Source organism: Camelus dromedarius, chromosome 19, assembly GCF_036321535.1.
Source record: "Camelus dromedarius isolate mCamDro1 chromosome 19, mCamDro1.pat, whole genome shotgun sequence".
Lineage (NCBI taxonomy): Eukaryota > Metazoa > Chordata > Mammalia > Artiodactyla > Camelidae > Camelus > Camelus dromedarius.
The window spans coordinates 14013377-14031088 of record NC_087454.1 but is presented as its reverse complement, the minus strand read 5'-3'; the positions used below and the strand labels follow the sequence as shown (position 1 = coordinate 14031088).

Here is a 17712-nt window from a genome sequence, read left to right as displayed (position 1 = left end):
TCTTCCTGCAGGAAGGCAGACTTGCATAGGAAGGCAAATCATTATCAGAGGGTGGACTGGTAATCATGAACTCAGCAAAGGAATGTAAATGCATCGAAGGCACAATGGTACCAGGCTATGGCAACCACATGCATTCATTTCTAGACAGGAATGGTTTTCAGACTTTTTAAAGTCCTCTGGCCAAAGTGGCCTTTCTTCTGGGAAATAAGCGTTACTGCCAATGTTGGCTCCGAATCACTTTGTTTTGTTTTTTTTTTGGGGGGGGGGGGGATTAGGTTTATTTATTTATTAAATGGAGGTGCTGGGGCTTGAACCCAGGACTTGTACATGCTACGCACGCCCTCCACCACTGAGCTGCACCCTCCCCTGAATCACTTTGTTTTGCTTGCATGTCTGACCACTCCTACACTCTGGCCACTTTAATACCTTCCGTCAGGTTGCCGGCAACTCCTGCAGGCCTAGGAGCTAGTTGTCTCCTTAAGGTAATTCTGCCTGTCTTTTCTTTGACCAAACGGGTGTTGGGTTTCATATGAGGTAATGTTACTCATCTCAGATACTTCAGCAATAGAGACTTTCAGGTATTTTGTATAAAAGCCTGACAAAAACCGTAAGAAACATTCATTTAATTTCTTCATACTAGGGTAACCATCAAGATACACTGCTAAGTGAAAGCAGCAAGTGTCTGCCATTTATATAAGTTAAAGAAGGTGATAAAAAATATGTACAATATGTGTCTGTGTCTGTGTGTGTGTCTGTTTATACTGTTAAAACAAGCCATTGGAAGAATAAACTGAAAACTAAAACAAAAACAGTTCCTAAATAGGTAAGAAAGGAAACAGGGTGGAAAGGATAGGAGTAAGTAGAAGGTGGGCTTCTCGGGACATACTTTTGCAGATGTGATTCTGCAAATTATTTTACATAATTATGAAACAAAATTCAATTTAAAAATTCAAAGAAGTTGAAAACTAATACTTCTACTTGTGTAGTCATTTGTTGGTATAATTGTATGAATTACTATTATTTCAGGTGACTTTAAAACCATCATTTGCCTGGACAGCCCTAGTGGGATACACTCTAAGAACAGAAACAACTGCAAAACTAGCACCACCTCTGACAGTTTCCAGGCATCGTATTGTTGGCAGAAGTACTGGTATGGTTACTATTAGACAGTTATGTGCATATTACAGGATAAGCCAAATGAATAATTATGTTGTGTTACTCTGAAGTGGGATGGAAGGAAAAATTTACAGATGCAAGACAATCTCAGAATCTGACTTGGATGAGAGCATCAGTATGAAATGGAAAAAAAAGGAGGGGGAAGACTTTCTAGCTCTACCTGCTGAAAGGTATAAAAACAATGACCAATTAAATAGTCCACCCTGATGTCTCTAAATACCATTTTTTTTTTTAAACTTAGAAAAACCAAGGCTCCTTAGAGACATGGCTGATTCCAGGTCTGGAGCAGAGAATGTCCAAGATAAGCCTGGAACATCTTGTCATATTGAAAAGCAAAGAAACTTCCAAAGACTTCAGGAGCTCCGTCAAAAGGACTGAGGAGCCAATTTGAAGAGCTTCCACTCTCCAAAAATGCAGCCATTTGAACACCAATTAAATGCAGTAACTGCAACAAATAAAACCATATCAAATATGCAATATCCACAAGTTTATAATAATATTTAAAAAAAAAAAACCTTATTGGTTACTTTTCAAGGATGCTACAGAATCAACTTAAATTTTTTCTTCCTCTTTTTTTTTTTTTTTTTAATGAGGGGGAGGTAATTTATTTATATTTGGAGGCGGCACTGAGGATTGAACCCAGGACCTCCTACATGCTAAGCAGGCACTCTACCGCTTGAGCTATACCCTCCCCCACCAGAATTTACTTAAATTTTTAAAACTGATAAACAGAGAGAAAGGCAGCAAGCCTTTATCTCACCTTTCCTGGCTGAACTGTACTTCAGGGTTAACAAAAGTGAAGAAGACCAAGTTTCTCTCACGGAAGTACTTTTAGCTAATAAATGAGGAAGGAGAGTCAGAACTAGAATGCCACCACTTTGAAACCCCTCAGGACTCCATGAATTTAGGCAACACTGGTCAACCACAAACACATAAAGAGACAACCAGACGTTATATGCCTCATAATGGAAACACATAGCATCCTCTGAAGGCATCCCATCAAAAACTCAAACCTGAATCTGATTAAGCCTCTAACTCTCACTACCAATTTATAAAACAAATGGGGAACAGAGAAGCCTGTTAAATTGTATCAGAGGATGCAATTAGCAATTCCAGACTGTGGGAAATGCTGCAGGACAAACAACCTGGCTGCTTCTGCAAATAAACTGCAATACAAAGAGAGAAAAGAGAGAGAGAAAAGGCAGCACCTACAGATTTAAAATGACTTACAACAGGTACTAACTAGTTGCAATGAGTGGACCTTATTTGCCTCCTGATTCAGATAACTGCTTAAAAAATTGCAAAATCTGAACACTGAGTTGCCATTAATAGGACAAAGAATTAACGTTAATTATTTTTAGTTTGATACTGTACTGTGATTATGTTTTTAAAGGGAATCTTCATCACTTAGAGATATTTTCTGATAAATATCTTGATGAAATAAAATGATAAATGGGATTTCCTTCAAAAGAATCAGAGTGGGATGGAGAGCGAGAACACAGGTGACGTAACTGACACAGGGTGGCAGGTAAGCTCGAAGTCGTCTATAACAGAAGACTTTCACGAGAGAGTTAAAACAAAACAGCTTTTTGATCTCATTCTTTGATGATGACCCTCAGATAATTTTTCATATTATCAAATAGTCATGGATTTTGGTACAGGTGACATTAGGTCCTGTTTACCCAAAGGTTTTCTTCAGATGGAATGCCTGAACAGCACAGCAATTTTCTAAGGAAACTTCAGCCGTATAAAGAGAACATCACGTTAAATTGGATATGTTACCACAAGTTTAAGTTCCATGAGAAAACATGGTAAAAATATCATGCTCTTAATATTTTAAAAACTGTGTTTTCCCAAGTTCTATCTTTTGGCCTGTTTCACTAAACACACACACACACACATAACCTCTGCCTATCCCCACCATCATTTATAAAAATGACCCCCTCTGAAGAACCGTTAATATGTAAATGAGAGATGATCTCCATCATCCAAGGAGATGTTGTTCAACTCTACTTTCTGAAGGTAGTATTGTAAAAACCTGGTGTTATTACCTTAGGTATTAAAACTGCTTTGACAGATATCAAACACTCCTCCCCACTTCAGAGTTAGTTTCCTGGAAGAGAGGTTCTCAAACTTCAGCGTGCATTAGTATTGCCTGGAGAGCTTGTTGAAAAACAGATTGCTGGGCTCCTCTCCCAGAGCTTCTGATTCAGGTCTGGGTTGGGGCCCAAGAATTTGCATTTTTAACAAGTTCCCATATATTGCTGATGCTGCAAGTCTGGGGACCACACTTGTGAATTACTGTCCTAGGAAATCTATATATATGCCCTGCTTCCTCCCATCTCTTCTTCCTCTTAGGAACAAAGTCCCCTGACATAATCTATCTGTCTTTGATTTATATTTAATCTCTTTGAGTCTATTAAAATTATTGACTAATTATTGGATATTTATTGCATAACCTTTTTCTGAAATTAATTATCCTTAAGTGATACTTACTAGAAAATGTTCCCTATTAGAGGTGGCGTTTTGGCTCCCATCTTCCCGAAAAATAATCAGACTAATTTTGTCTCTCTGTCCTATTCTCCCCTTCTCTTCCTCCACTCCTCTAACCAAACTGAAAAGAGGGAGAGTAATAATCATTAGAAGATGGTACTATATGCTGTTTTTATTAGAATATCATTTCTTAGGAGACAGCAGTAACCTTTTCACCTCTAGCTTTCTTTTTCCACCATGTTATGGGCATTTACATAACTACTATCATTTGGAAATAACAAGGCCTGATTTCTACTAGTATTTACAGAATTCAAAGTCCTGCCACAGGGTAGGCATTTAATCCATTTTCGTTGAATGAAACACTTCAGTCACAGAGTCTCAGAGACAATGGAGGCTCAGGGAACCTCAGTGGTGTATAAAAGGTCACCTTTTGTTACCGCAAATGCCAGAATCCTATAATCCAGATCTCAACTCCCACTCAGCCTGTGCTTCTTCCCCTAGTCCGCTGGACCTCTCGCCAGTTTTATCAGAAGAGGTCAACAGTGTCTAGAGTGAGCCAAAGTAAATCCCAAGTAGCACAGGGCTAAACACTTAAAGGATAATCATAAAATTCCCAATTAAGGAAGTACATTTACTATGGAAAATTATTTCCTTACACAATACTTTGCTATAGATGCTTTGGCTTTTCTAGATTTCTTTACAAAGTGGGTAGGAGGAGGTTATTATTCTAGACAAACTCAGAAAAAGCATAGAGCATTTAAGAAGACAGAAATTCTGACAGGACTGGTTTCTCTGGCACTGGATAGATTATCCTAATACAGAAATTCACCACTTCCCGGCTCCAATACCACGTGCAGTGCATGACCACAGCTAAATAATTAAACAAGACCAAAGTTGTTAGTACCATGGTCATCTTTAGAGCCTCATCTTTCTAGCTAGATTTGGGAAAAAGGGAAAATAATCACTTAGTAACTATTTACTATGTCCCAAGAATAGTATTTTAGGTGGTTTACATACACCATTGAATGTATTCTGCTCAACAATCCTATGAAATTGACAGTATCATTTCCATTTAACAGACTAAACTAATGCCCAGAGGAGTCACGTGCCTGGGGTAAACTGGCAAGTTCAGATGCAAACTCAGGTCTATCTGATCCCAGGGTCACATGTCATCCACAGAGTTAAACTCATTTCTTCATTGAAGAGTTCCAGCACCTTGATCAGTGCTCAGAGAGCTCGAGAGACATGATTATAACCTCTATCATCGACTTCTAAATCCTATAAAAATGGAAGCTGTTTTCCTCCTGCTGAATTTGTTTTGGTTCATATCATCAGCAAAAGCATTTGTAACACCAGGACAAATTCATGAAAGAGGGCATGTTGACCCCAAGTTTGGCAGATCTTTAAAAGCTGACAAATAATGAAGTGGAAATTAATTAATTAATTAATCATTAATATATATGAAGTCACAAAGGGTGATAAAGGACTTGCCTGATGTTTCCCTTCATGTAAATGTCCAAATCCATATTCCTAACCCTTTGGCCTCATGCATGCTATCAGACTATAATTCCTAGGGGCCCAGAAAGGCCAGCGGTCAACTGACCTTTATCCTCATCTCATCTAGAACTTTCGGGTCAGCCTGGCTCAGAGGGCTGGTGGCAGAATTGATGACACCACTCCCCAGGCTGGAGGGAGGGAGAGGAGAGCAGAAAAGGCAGCCCCGTGGAATGTAAACAGGGCCGCCCCTTTAGACAGTGATGTCACAGTTCTCCACACGTAGCGGCGTCTGTGAATAAGGAACTAATGAAAGGATCCGACTTTCCCTTATTTACCTGTTTTTAATGTGATGTTTTAAAACACCAGCCTTGTCAATAGGCATACAAGAAGGAATTAAATCAGGCAGGGACTTTGAAATCCTAATTTGCTACTATTGCCATTTGTTGTAAAATCCTTTTCACTGTGGCAATTTAAAATCAACCTTGAAAAACATATTGTGAGGAAAACCAAAATTTAAAAAGCCACTTCCTTTAAAATTTGTGAAGTATGAGTTAACAAATCAAAAGCCAAATCTCTAACAATATAATTTACATGCTGGATTACAGTTCCTTCCTGGCCATCCATCCAAACCCCCAAGTATGATGTATGAATTTTTTTCCTAAACAGCAGCAAACATCAGTGGTTATGCTTATCAAGTATATAGCATTCCCTCCTGGTTGAGCAGGAGGACACACTTGGCAGGGTTGTAACAAAGGCCAGTCTATGTCTTTCCGTTACCACTCAGATGGCCGTGCACACCGATTTTTCACGTGTCCTCGTCAAGCTCACGGGAGGTGTCGCTCATGTTTGGACACCGGAGTCCATCAGCACCATACATGAGAATACAGATAATAGGACCCTCTTTGTCACTATTTCTCAAGTATAATTAATGTGCCTTTGCCATTTATTTTGAGAGAAAAGATAATACCTATATTAAAACAATTTTGGAATTGTAAAGCCAGATAAATATCACTCATCACTTTTCTGAATGTTAAGTCATCGCTTTATACTTTTTTCTGGAGCACTTAACAATTGTGTTGAAGAAGGGACATCAAATGATGCTTAGAAATGTGATACACATTTTCATTTCACACTCCATCAGCTTTTACAGCTGTAGCTCAATGAAATGTAAGAGAGCGCTTGGCAAACAGCCATAGTTACCAAGGTATAAAACAGGGGTCAGGTTACTTTTTTATAGAAAGGAAAAAAATATTTAATTTTCACTCCACATGACTAAAGCAGATATTCAGCTAACACCCTCGAGAAAGGCACCGTCACCACACATACTGACATGGTTTAATGCCTGTTTAACTGTATTAAAAACAGCTTCATAAAGTACGGAAATTTTCCCTTCCTCATCCCCTTCCACTCAAGACCTACTGACACAGAAACATACTGCATCAGATCATCTTTGGTGGTAAATTTTTCACCTGAAAATAATGGCTTTTGCCCTGTTTCTAGCCTAGACGCAGAAACAGCTTCCCTTCACAGGCAGAGAAGCAAAGCTACAAGCATCAGCGAAAATGCATCTTTTTAATTCAGATTTCAATCTGTCAGAAAGGATTAAAGCCTCATGCATAAATAAAAAGGGAACTATAAATGATAACAGAAGCAGGGTCGGAAATCACTGGGCTCCCACCGCTGCTGTGTCACTGGCAGGGGAGGGGAAAGCATCTTTTACTCACCTCTGTTAAACCCGAGACTTCTCCTTTTGCTAATGGTTTGCTGATGGATGGCGTGTGTACTTTGGCATCTGATACTGGCTGCCCTTTCATGAAATGTTTTCCTGATTCATAAATGTCCACTTCGACCATTTTCCCCAGGAATGTGGGGTTCTTTGGCACTAAAACCTAAAAAAAAAAAAAAAAATTACAGGAGGCTTAATTTCTCAAAATAAAATTTTACTTGAGAACAGTTTCAGTTTTATAGAATGACTGTAAAGACAGCACAGAGCGCCGGCATACCCCACACATGGCTTCCCTGTTACTAACACTGCACAGTGGTTTGATGTATTTGTCACAATTGATAAGCCAATATTGATACATTACTATTGACTGAAGTCCACACTGTATTCAGATTTCCTCAGTGGCCCCTTCATGTCCTTTTCCCCTTCAGGGATCCCATCCTAAGCGGGCTCTATCTTCCAGCTGCTGAAGGCTCTGGGGATCTGGGGAAGGGAAGGCATTCCTGGGAGGGGCACGGGGCTGCAGACAGCGCTCTCTCCTTGCAGGATGCCCATGGTCCTCAGGCATGTGGAAGGCTGGCCAGGGATCCCCACTCCCGCAGCCCTCAGCCAGCTGCTCTTGGACAGGCCTTTGATATACTGCTCTTGGCTGTCCCAGGCAATGAAGGACTGAGACAGCACCGACGAAAGCCTTGTACTTTTAATACGGTCCAAGCCAGCTGTCAGAGCCACGATCTGAGCAGCCACTTCAAATCAAGGCCCACGTTTGTGCGCGTGTGTGGGTGTGCACAAGCGTGTGTGTTTTGGGGGAAGAGGCAGAACATTCATAATTATTTTTATCTTATTTGGGGGGGCAGTAATTAGGTTTTATTTGTTTATTTTATTTAAATGGAGGTACTGGGGATTGAACCCAGGACCTCCTGCATGCTACACAGGTACTCTACCACTGAGCTATACCCTCCCCAGGATGAAGAACATTTAAAAGCCACGTTTTCAATATTCTAAGACTTGGTGTTTGGAGCTAAATGACTCTTTTAAACTGACAGTTGCCCTTTAATTCTTTGGCTCTGTTATAAAATCCATGTATTCGTTAGTCCAACCTCCATATAGTATCAGCTCCTCGGAAGGACACTTTGGCTGGTTCACAGGAAACTGTCGGATGGTCTGCTTCCACTAGAGATGCCTGTAAAGGTACTTGTTTACCTCGAGGATGCCTCCCCTCCTTTGGGACTTACACGCACTCTGTGTGTTAGGTCTCCCTCACACTTCTATTTCAGTCCTGGACCTACTTGCCAGTCTTTTCAAGTCAGAATCCAAAATAAACAGACCAATTCTCATTCAGCAATAGTTTGATATCTAGATACAATCTTCACTTCTGGAAGTCATCTTTTTTTAGAAAAATGATTCCTATGAAATCTTTCATATGCTTGGTTGTAGAGACAAAAAAACAAACAAACAAACAAAAACTCAGATCAGAGCCAGAAGTTCCACAGCCAATTTCTCTGTGAGGCAGAATTGGATCTCGGTCTTTCTGAGTTTGATTTTTTATGGCCACTGAGTGCACTGCTTCATCAAAGCATAGGAGAAAGGTCACCTGGGCGGTGGGTTACTCACGGCAAGCAATGAACTAAAAGAACGTTAGTATCAGGATCTGAAAGCCCTTTTAAATCAGTTTTTTATAAAACAAGAAAATCTCTAGAGGAAACTATCCCTGGGAGATGTGGTACTATTCTGGGGGAAAAGAACTCCCCTTGATCTGCTGCCTTGATCTGAATGAAGGGCTCAGTGTTTCCTTCCCCCTCCGGTTTTAATAATTGGAAAGAGCCCGACTGCTTTAAATGGGAGGAAACAGCTAATGAGGCATGCCATCGCCTTTAAAATGAAGGGGGGAGAAGTTCCCTGCTGAGGTGAAAACCCAGATGGCAAGAGAAAGGAGAGGAAAGAGGCAACCAAAATATAATCAAGCTTCTCCAAAGGGCTGAGCAGAAGGTTGGCCTGAATCGGAAAATGGCTCTCTGGAGTCAATTAATGAGATGGAAAATGGGGGCGAGACTCAGCTCGAACATGGAGTGCTGGGAATCCGTCCTCGACTGTAGTCTCGACGGGGACCGAAAGGGACGTGCTCGATCTGGGTCTTGAGAAGCTCCCCGACATGTCCTGTGGCCCAAGTGCCCAGTCGGAGGTTGCTCCACGCGGAACATCAGCGCTGGAGGCCTCTTCAGCCACGGCTCCCTGCTTTTCCCTCACACGGGCGGTCCGCTTCTCCTGACCATTCCTTGGCTGACTTGCCCTCCCTGGCCTTAAGAGCCTTCCCAAGCCACAACCCACAGAAAAGAATTTCCCTTCTCATTTGATGAGAAAGGAGTAAAAAAGTATGAAAACCCACTTGAGATTAAGAAAAGTTAGTACAATCCAGGAACAGCTCATGAAACCCCTAAGCCCCGAAGCCCCTCTCTGCTAGAAAGGCATGTCACCTCCTCCTTGGCCCTTCCCAGGGTCAGCGGCCCTGCAGGAGGCACTCTGTTTCCTCCAGTCACTTGTGAGTGGCTTTGCCACCTGGGGAAGTAGAATCCCAAACGCTGACACAGAGGCCTGGCTGCCGGTGGGGCAGAGCAGGCGAGCTTCTACGAGCAGGGACAGGTGGACAGTGAGTGGGAGCCCTTCGGGCTGGCCTTGAAGGAAACTCTCAAAGTCAAGTTGGTCTGCTCCTCGTGCTGGTCTCCAGAGTTGTTCACAAGATTTGAGCCGAGTCCAACAAACAGACTCTTTTCCCTTTGCCCCTAGCATTTTCTATCAAAGTGGAAAAAAAACCAAAACCAAAACCAAACAACTAGAACTAAACAAAACTAAAAAAGCCAACCAACCAACCAACCCACCCAAACCCGTGTGAGTCCTGTGACAGCGAGAGGAAAGCACTGCCCTTCCAGGCTGATGCCGCCGGTTCAGACATCCTTCCTGTCTTCCGGACAGAACTCTCCCCTCTACGCTGCCAGGCTGTGGGGATCCTGGCAGTGATAACTGCCTGTTCCAAGCTCCCCAAAGCCAGCGGCGGGCCCTGTCAAAGATTAATGAGGACTAAAACACACTCATTCCTTTGTATAGAATGTTTTGTAGATTAAGCCACAAAGATAAGCCTCCTGTTAGCCTGGCTGGCTTGATGCTATAAAATAGCCTTCCTGTGACAACACTGTACAACACTCCCCTACTTTAAGTCCCTTTTGCTTAAACTGAGGTGCTTTCAGAACTCCTCATTCTGGAGAAATCCTAAGAATACGGAAGTGTCTCTCACCTGTTCATAGAATCGATTGTGTGCAACGTAAAACTTGCAATCAAAAGATTCTTCCGTTACTAACACTTGTTGTCTTTCACCAACCTGCAGAGAGAAGGGGGAAGAAAAAGGACAGGTCAGGGTAAATCCCTGAGAATCCAAAATAAATGTCAACCAAAATAGTTACAGACTTTTAAGTGATGTCTTCTTGAATTTAAAGTAGATTCTAGATTGCTAGCTACTTAACAGTCAATACAAGAATCACTGACTCAAATTTCCTGAAAGACATTATTATCTGTATATTAATATAAAATGTGTAGAGTATGTAATCTTTTTTCTTACAGAATTATGAAACAAAACTTGATCTTATTTCCTCCTTCAACATAAGTTTGATAATTAAGGCTTCTAAGACATACAAAAATCTTCTAAATATCACTTTGTTTCTTGAAACAAAGTTGCAAAACAAGCCAGAACAAGCTGCTTCTAATTCAAATTCATGAAAATATTTTGGCAATAGGAAACTGGTAATAAACATTCATTTGAGTTATGAGGGATGTAACACTAGAGAAAATGCCTCAAAAACCAATCATTAAGTCCTTATACTGAACCATTTCTCACGTTCTACGTGATTCTGAAATTATTGATTAATTCAGTTATTTACTTATTATATACATTTTCTGTATCATGCGCGACTGTCTCTTTTTTGCTGCAGCCATGACCCCATGGTCATTTCATTTAAGGTGAAGACAGCAAAAATATAGGACTGTTAATTCTCTACAGGATCTATATTTATGATCTGAGCATGCATTTTTAATAACCAAGGAGTTAAATCAGCCAGAACATTGGTTAAAGCAATGAGACCATTCTAAAATATTCTGCCATTTCCAAGTTTATTCCACTGTGAAATGCAACATTTAAAGTATCAATTACTTTTTTTTTTTTTTTACAAGGTTGTCAAAATGTCTGATGGAGCAAACCAGCTGTACTGAATGGTTGTCCCTGGAATTATTTTTGCCATTGATACTTGATAAATACAACCCTCCATGTTAAAGCACACTGGCAAGATTTTTTAAATGAAATCTCTATTCTCATATGCAGGGACTTGTCACCCTGTTCAGGCAGTTACCATTTAGGAAACATAAACACAGCTGCACCAAGGAGACCACCTAACAATTAAAAAGAAAAACCCCAAAACATCAAGCTCTCTTCTCCAGCATACAATGCCAACACCTAAACACACCATAATTTGCGCTCTTTTTCACTCTCATTCACATGCAGCTCCCCTCAGCCAAGGTGGTGCGGTCTCTAGGACGATGCTCATCAAAGACCCACTTCCTTCACTCCCTGAAAACCAGTGAAGTTCCTGCAACCTTAATCTCTTTAAAAAAAAAAAATCAAGGAGCAACAACAAGAAAGTTCCCCCAACTTCTACTTTGAGCTTAATGGCCCAGTTTCTTAAAAAAGACTGATGGGTATTGGCTTTCACTGAGGTATATTCTTCTGGAAGAAAACATAGGATGTTTGCACTCATTTCACAGTGTGAGTTGCTTATAACTTAGGATAAGTATCTGTTGATGGTTCTTAAGGAAATCTGCAATTACACTTCATCTAACATTAAGTTTTCAGGAAATTAATCTAATACAATACGAGATTACAGAGCCACTGAAAACACACACTGCTTCTTTCCTCTTGCTGGAACTAATGTGGACAGTTGTAGTCATCATTTTGGGGCTATTCGATTTTATCTGGAGAGAATAATGACAGTAATTTACACACAGAGTTAGAAAGACTTGCTATGTTTCTACAGTAGAGGGCAGGGCTTTTGATCAACCGTCAGAGAACCACATGCTCGTGAGTTTTTCACTATTATTTGCCAAAGGGATTCAGTAAAACTGCTATGGGCAGTAATTTACAGTGGCAAACACGTCTCCAGTCACCTTTTTGGTTCCCTCAGTCATGGATTTTGTTTCATTGGTGAGATTCTTCAAGTTCCCCAGAGGACGCTGAGCCAAAATGAGCCTAAGCAAGCTAGGACTTGGATCAAAAGCTGATGCAATCTATCCCCGCCCCCTAAAAAAGCCAACAGAAACAAATAACAAATGCTCTACCCAGTGCTTTTTTTTTTTTAAGGATGAAGTTGCAATGAAGTAATATCAAATACAATCTTTAAGAAAATCAACTGTTTCAAATAACCTTAAAAACAACAACAAAGTTAAGGAAGGGGGCAGTTTAGCTGGAACTCTGGAAGAGGCAACTTTGTCTTGGTGACAAACTTAGGGGCCAAAGGTATGAACAGAAGCCTCAAATCTTTCTGAAAATGAGCCACCTTCCTCTCTGCTTTCCAACTGTTTTCCCCCCAACCCCACATGATAACTCAGTATAGTTAAAGACCACACAGCAAGATTCAGGGCAACCACCCTGATTGGCTTAAGAATGCCTCTGCTATCCAGCAAGGAAGTCCTGGTCTCACAGAAAAAAAAGCAGGGCTCCTGGAGAAAGGTGGTAAGGTGACAGTCATCCTGAGACCACTGGGATTCCAACCACCCCCCTATCTGTTACGCTAACGGCAGAGCGGATCTGCTAGAAGGGATGGACTTGTCCTACAGATGGAGAACGACAGACAACACAATGTGTCTGCTCTGAGGCTCCGTGACATCTGCTCTCATCTGACACTGTGGTGTTCTGCTGAGAAGGCGGCTCCTCTCTACTCACCAGCCCTGACAGAACCTTCCTCAACAGCTGGAACCTCCGACAGGAGTGCAAGGTTATGTCACTGACTTGAGACAAGCCCTTTGAAGAGGAAGTTAACAGGAAGACTGCTTGTGTAATTTAAAAAATGAATAAACTCCTGACTTTACAGAATATATATATATATTTTAAAGAATATAGAGGAGGTTGAAAATAATGGTTTTCATGAACTTGGTGACTGGTGGCACAATATGGCTGACTGTTCAGCAGAAATGATTAAGACTCAAGTATTGTAAACCCAAAGAATGGTCCAGAGGGTGATTTTAAGATAACTGGAACTTTCAAGGACACGAAGAAAGGAGAAAGTGACTTGCAGGGAGAAGGAACTGACAGCCCTAACAGAACCAAGGAGAGGGGAATAGAAAGAAGGGTTATTCAAAAATATCAAATCGCAAAATCCCTTATATGTGGAATCTAAAAAAAAATGCTACAAATGAACTTATTTACAAAACAGACACAGACTCACACACTCACAGACATAGAAAACAAACTTATGGATACCAAAGGGGAAAGGAAGGGAGGGATAAATTAGGAGTTTGGGATAAAACCATTATGGGGTTAACTTATACACATTACTATATATAAAAGAGATAAACAACAAAGTCCTACTGTATAGCACAGGGAAGTATATTCAGTATCTTCTAATAAACTACAATGGAAAAGAATCTGAAAATGAATATAATTCTTATGTATTTTATATGTATCTATGTATTTCTACGCTTATATATGTATATATGTGCTTATATATGTGTATATACATACTCAAATATATATATAACTGAATCACTTTGCTGTACAACAGAAACTAACACAACATTGTAGATCAACTGTATTTCAATTAAAAAAAAAATCAAATGCCACATATTCAACTTGAACAGTAGAGTGGGAGGACATGGGTCTGAGTAGATTATTTTTAAGGTAAAAGAGATTTGGCTATGTTTTGGGCCTTTACTTTCCTCCTAGAAAAAATGAGAGTTTGGCAGAAGTGACAGGGAGGTGGGGAGGGAGCAGGGCTGAAGAGGAAGTGGATTATAATATTTAAAGGAACTTTCAGCTCCAAACTTCTAAGTCATCATTCATGGTAGACTTGGTCCGCTCACAAGGTTTCAGATGAAGGAAATATGGACTCTAAAACCAGGCTGTCTCTTTTCTCACAGTAAATGCATGCTTAGAGCCCTCTGCAAATTACAGCTACTTTCTTGCTGCACTTAAAGTAACAACGTGGTCTTTAAAATCCACCAAAAAAAAAAAAAAAAATTTTACAGAGCCTCTCATAAAGCTATCCAGAGACCTGAACCTAAAGAATCCTGTCAAAATCTTCCCAATAAAACCCTTTTTAAAAAAATCTTAAGAAAGATGGCCCTTTCCTTCTGATTTGGTTTATGGGGTATATAATTCAGAGTTGATTAAATAAAATGCTTATTTAATTTCTAGGGCATTTTAGAGTTCAGGAACTTGGGATGGGAATACAACCCTGCATTTCTATGGGAATCTCAGTTCCCATTTACAAAGTTTGAACTTCAGAACTTGGCAAAGTGGCTGTCAGTCCCGGCACCTGCTTTAACAAGCTAGACATATTTTGTAATTTATTCATCAAATGTCAGTGAAGAAAGCGGCTTTTCCTAAGAGGTGTGGAACTTCATTTAGTCCATTTTAACCTGACTTCAAAAATATAAGTTATGAAAAATGAACTATGAAAATAGTCTTGTAAAAATCATCTCTCCATTTCACAGATTGGGTCACTGAGGTAAGGGAAGGTACAGGAAAACCCCCACAGAATCCTGCACCTACTGTTGATCTCACAGAGCTGCTAAGAACTACAGCCCTGACTATGAAAGAATGAGTGGAAGAGAATTTTCCAGGCTTTGTTGAAAGAGATGAGAAAAGCTCTTATTCTTTTTTGTTTTGTTTTGTTTTGTTTAACCACAAAGGCAGAAAATAAAGACCGTATTCCCCTATACAGACAAAGAAGGTAAGGACCTGAAGGGGGCTTAGCAGTCTCTGATTTCACAGAGAGGAAACTGAGGTCCAGCAAGCCATGGTGATTTGCTCAGTGGCAGAGAGGAGAAGGTTTGGAACCATTCCCACTACTTGATGTCTCCTATTCAATTGCTAGCTGTTGAAAATGTACATTATGGATCTAATTCTGCAGCACATGGCTTTTCCTTGAGCAGAGAAACATCTGTGACAAACAAAAAGCAGTGTTTTTTTAAATTCAATTTCGGGATAGATTTTCAGTACGTTACATAATCAGCTGGCTGTGTTATTTGTGTCACATCTCTGCTTAAAATTTCCCAAGTGCCTGAAGTGGTGAGAAACATCACTTTTAACCATATGGCCAGATAACACACAGAAAACACACACTTGCATTTAAAAAGCAGCGGTTCCTAACCAAATTTGGTTCCTGAACGAATGCTCATTCAAGTACACCCTACTTCTCCATTAGTCCTAAAACAATATTCTGCGTGGCCATCTATGGATTTAAAGAGAGAAACTAAAAAGGACTGCTTCAAGACAGGAAGGTAACACTGACGTTGAACAAAGACATGAGAGTACATGGGCTCCTGCCTTTAATCCAATGAGAAATGTTACTTGTGTGAGTACTCCGTGGACGAGGAGAAGCAAAGAATTTCTTTTAAACCCATATATGGCTTTAAAATATAATTCACATAAATTTTACTTTTCTCTTTATTAGTCCCCCCCCCCTTTCCCTTTTCTTTTACTGAAACAGAAAATCTGAGGTACAGTTTTGGAAAATAATTGCAATTCACTTTCTACTCTGAAGGGTTAGCTTAGAGAGATTTCAGTAATTCAATATAACTGCTCAGAGTACCAAAAAAAAAAAAACAAAAACAAAAACAAAAAACAAAAAACAACCAAACAACCATTCACAAAGGATAGATATGTATTTGAAGACCCGTGTAAGAGAAATATTTATTTCTTGAAAACAGTTATAAGAAGGGATAGAAATTATTTTTCTTCTCCTGAAAAGTTTCTAGCAATTAATTTCTCTGTCCAATTGCCTTAGAGAAAAAAATGGATTAAAACCCACCTATCAAACACTCTCATAATTATTTACAGCATGTTCCTAATAAACGAATTTTATCTGTTTATCCTACACAATATTCTGACATGCTACTTCTGCAGCTAAGTATTTTTTTTTATTATTGTAGATAATAAAATACAATTTTTATACCTGACTGATTTCTGAATGCATGACTCTGGGAAATGTCAAACGTCTTTCTTTAGCTCCAGTCAAATTAGTTTTTTTTTCCCTCCTAAGCTGCCTGGAACATGTTAAACACAAGGCTGTGACCTTAAACTCTGAAATAATATTTCTAGTGTCTGTGCAAAAGCCTGCCCTCACATACACCTTTAGACTAATTACTGCAGTGTAATGTTGCCAGTGAACCACTGTAATTACACTTGGAGAAAAGTATGGTCTTGTTCTTTCCTAGCTAATGAAAATGATAACCTTTCCATTTTGATTCATCATTCACAACAGGCAGAGCATGCGATGCTGGGTCTCCAGGGTATACAGTAATTTTCCTGACTGTTTATGCACACTTCTGTTTTCTGGCCCTGCAGAAGCTGGAATTAAAGAACCAGGCAGACTTATGCTAAAAACAGTCAACAGTAATAATAGCAATAACATTAAAATTTAATATCATCCTTACTCCACAATGCCATTCTATAATGAAATAGGGCCATGACACAGAAATGTGGGTCAAAAAACGATGATAGCGTAGAAAACAAGTAATGAGCCTCTAAGTCCATCGTATTCAAAATGCTTGCCCTCAGTTTACTGGTCCACTTAAGGATTCTGGGAGGAGAGGTGGGACAGTTCATTGTAAAAGGGGCTGGACTTGTATCTGACTCTTAAACAATGACAGGAAATACATTTATTCGATTTTTAAAAAACACTATCCTTTGCGTGGAAAAAACCCCCAATATTCTCTAGCTCTACTTAGTATTAGAATTAAATATATTCAAAAGGGAAAGAATGTTCCTTTGAGGTCAAATATCCATACCTCCAAGTGTTTAATTTATGCTTCTCTATTTATTGCCATGAGTATTTTCCAGGCCCTACTAGTCTTTACTCTCATTACAGAAATAACCTAAACACAAAGAAAAACTGAAAAAAAAATTATGGCTTTTTAAAAGTCCTTCCTCCCCAGGCAAAGATGCAAGATACAAAGACCAGACAGAAGGTGGTTCTGCTGAATCAAATTAGACTATGAAATTTCTTCCAGCAAAGGCCCTTGTGCTTTTTGCCTTCAGTTGCTGGCTGGTTTTCTTCTAGCCATGTGCCCAACCCAGTCAAAGAAAGGCAACCCAAGGGAGCCTCTTCCTCGTTGGAGGCAAATCTCATTCTTAATAACAAAGCAGTTTTCTTCTGCTGGTTGAAAGCCAACAGTAGCAACACAGTAACAGTGTTTTATTGCTTTGGTAAATGTAATTCTAAACATCAGTTCTCGACAGCAAATAGTTACACAACAAATGCCAACCCGATATCCCCTTTCCAGCACTAGAACCTGAACCTGAGTGCAGACTGAACTTCCAATTTGAAAACCAGCCAAGTGTTAACCACCTACCTGTACATTTCCAGTATTCTAGAACACTCTAAGGTATTACCTACAATGCTTTTACAGATTTTTTTTTTAATTGTAATAAGAACATATAATCTGAAATCTGGTCTCTTAACAAACTCAAACAAGTGGCCCTTCCACATCACAGACTTGGCACAAGTATGTTACAACTATTTTTTCTCTATACTAGGCAAGCTCTACAATGCCCAAGCACCATA

General features: G+C 39.8%; 1 protein-coding gene across 6 annotated transcripts in view; it reads right to left on the bottom strand.

Annotated features, from left to right (window-relative positions):
• The window catches only part of CDKAL1 (CDK5 regulatory subunit associated protein 1 like 1), a 538667-nt gene that overhangs the window by 18945 nt on the left and 502010 nt on the right, over positions 1–17712 (bottom strand). For all 6 annotated transcript variants that reach the window (XM_010980113.3, XM_010980118.3, XM_010980114.3 and 3 more), the window contains 2 exons: positions 10179–10262; positions 6891–7055 (listed from right to left, as the gene is read on the bottom strand). In XM_010980113.3, coding sequence (XP_010978415.3) covers positions 6891–7055; positions 10179–10262 — 249 coding nt within the window. The remainder of the gene's footprint in view (positions 1–6890; positions 7056–10178; positions 10263–17712) is intronic.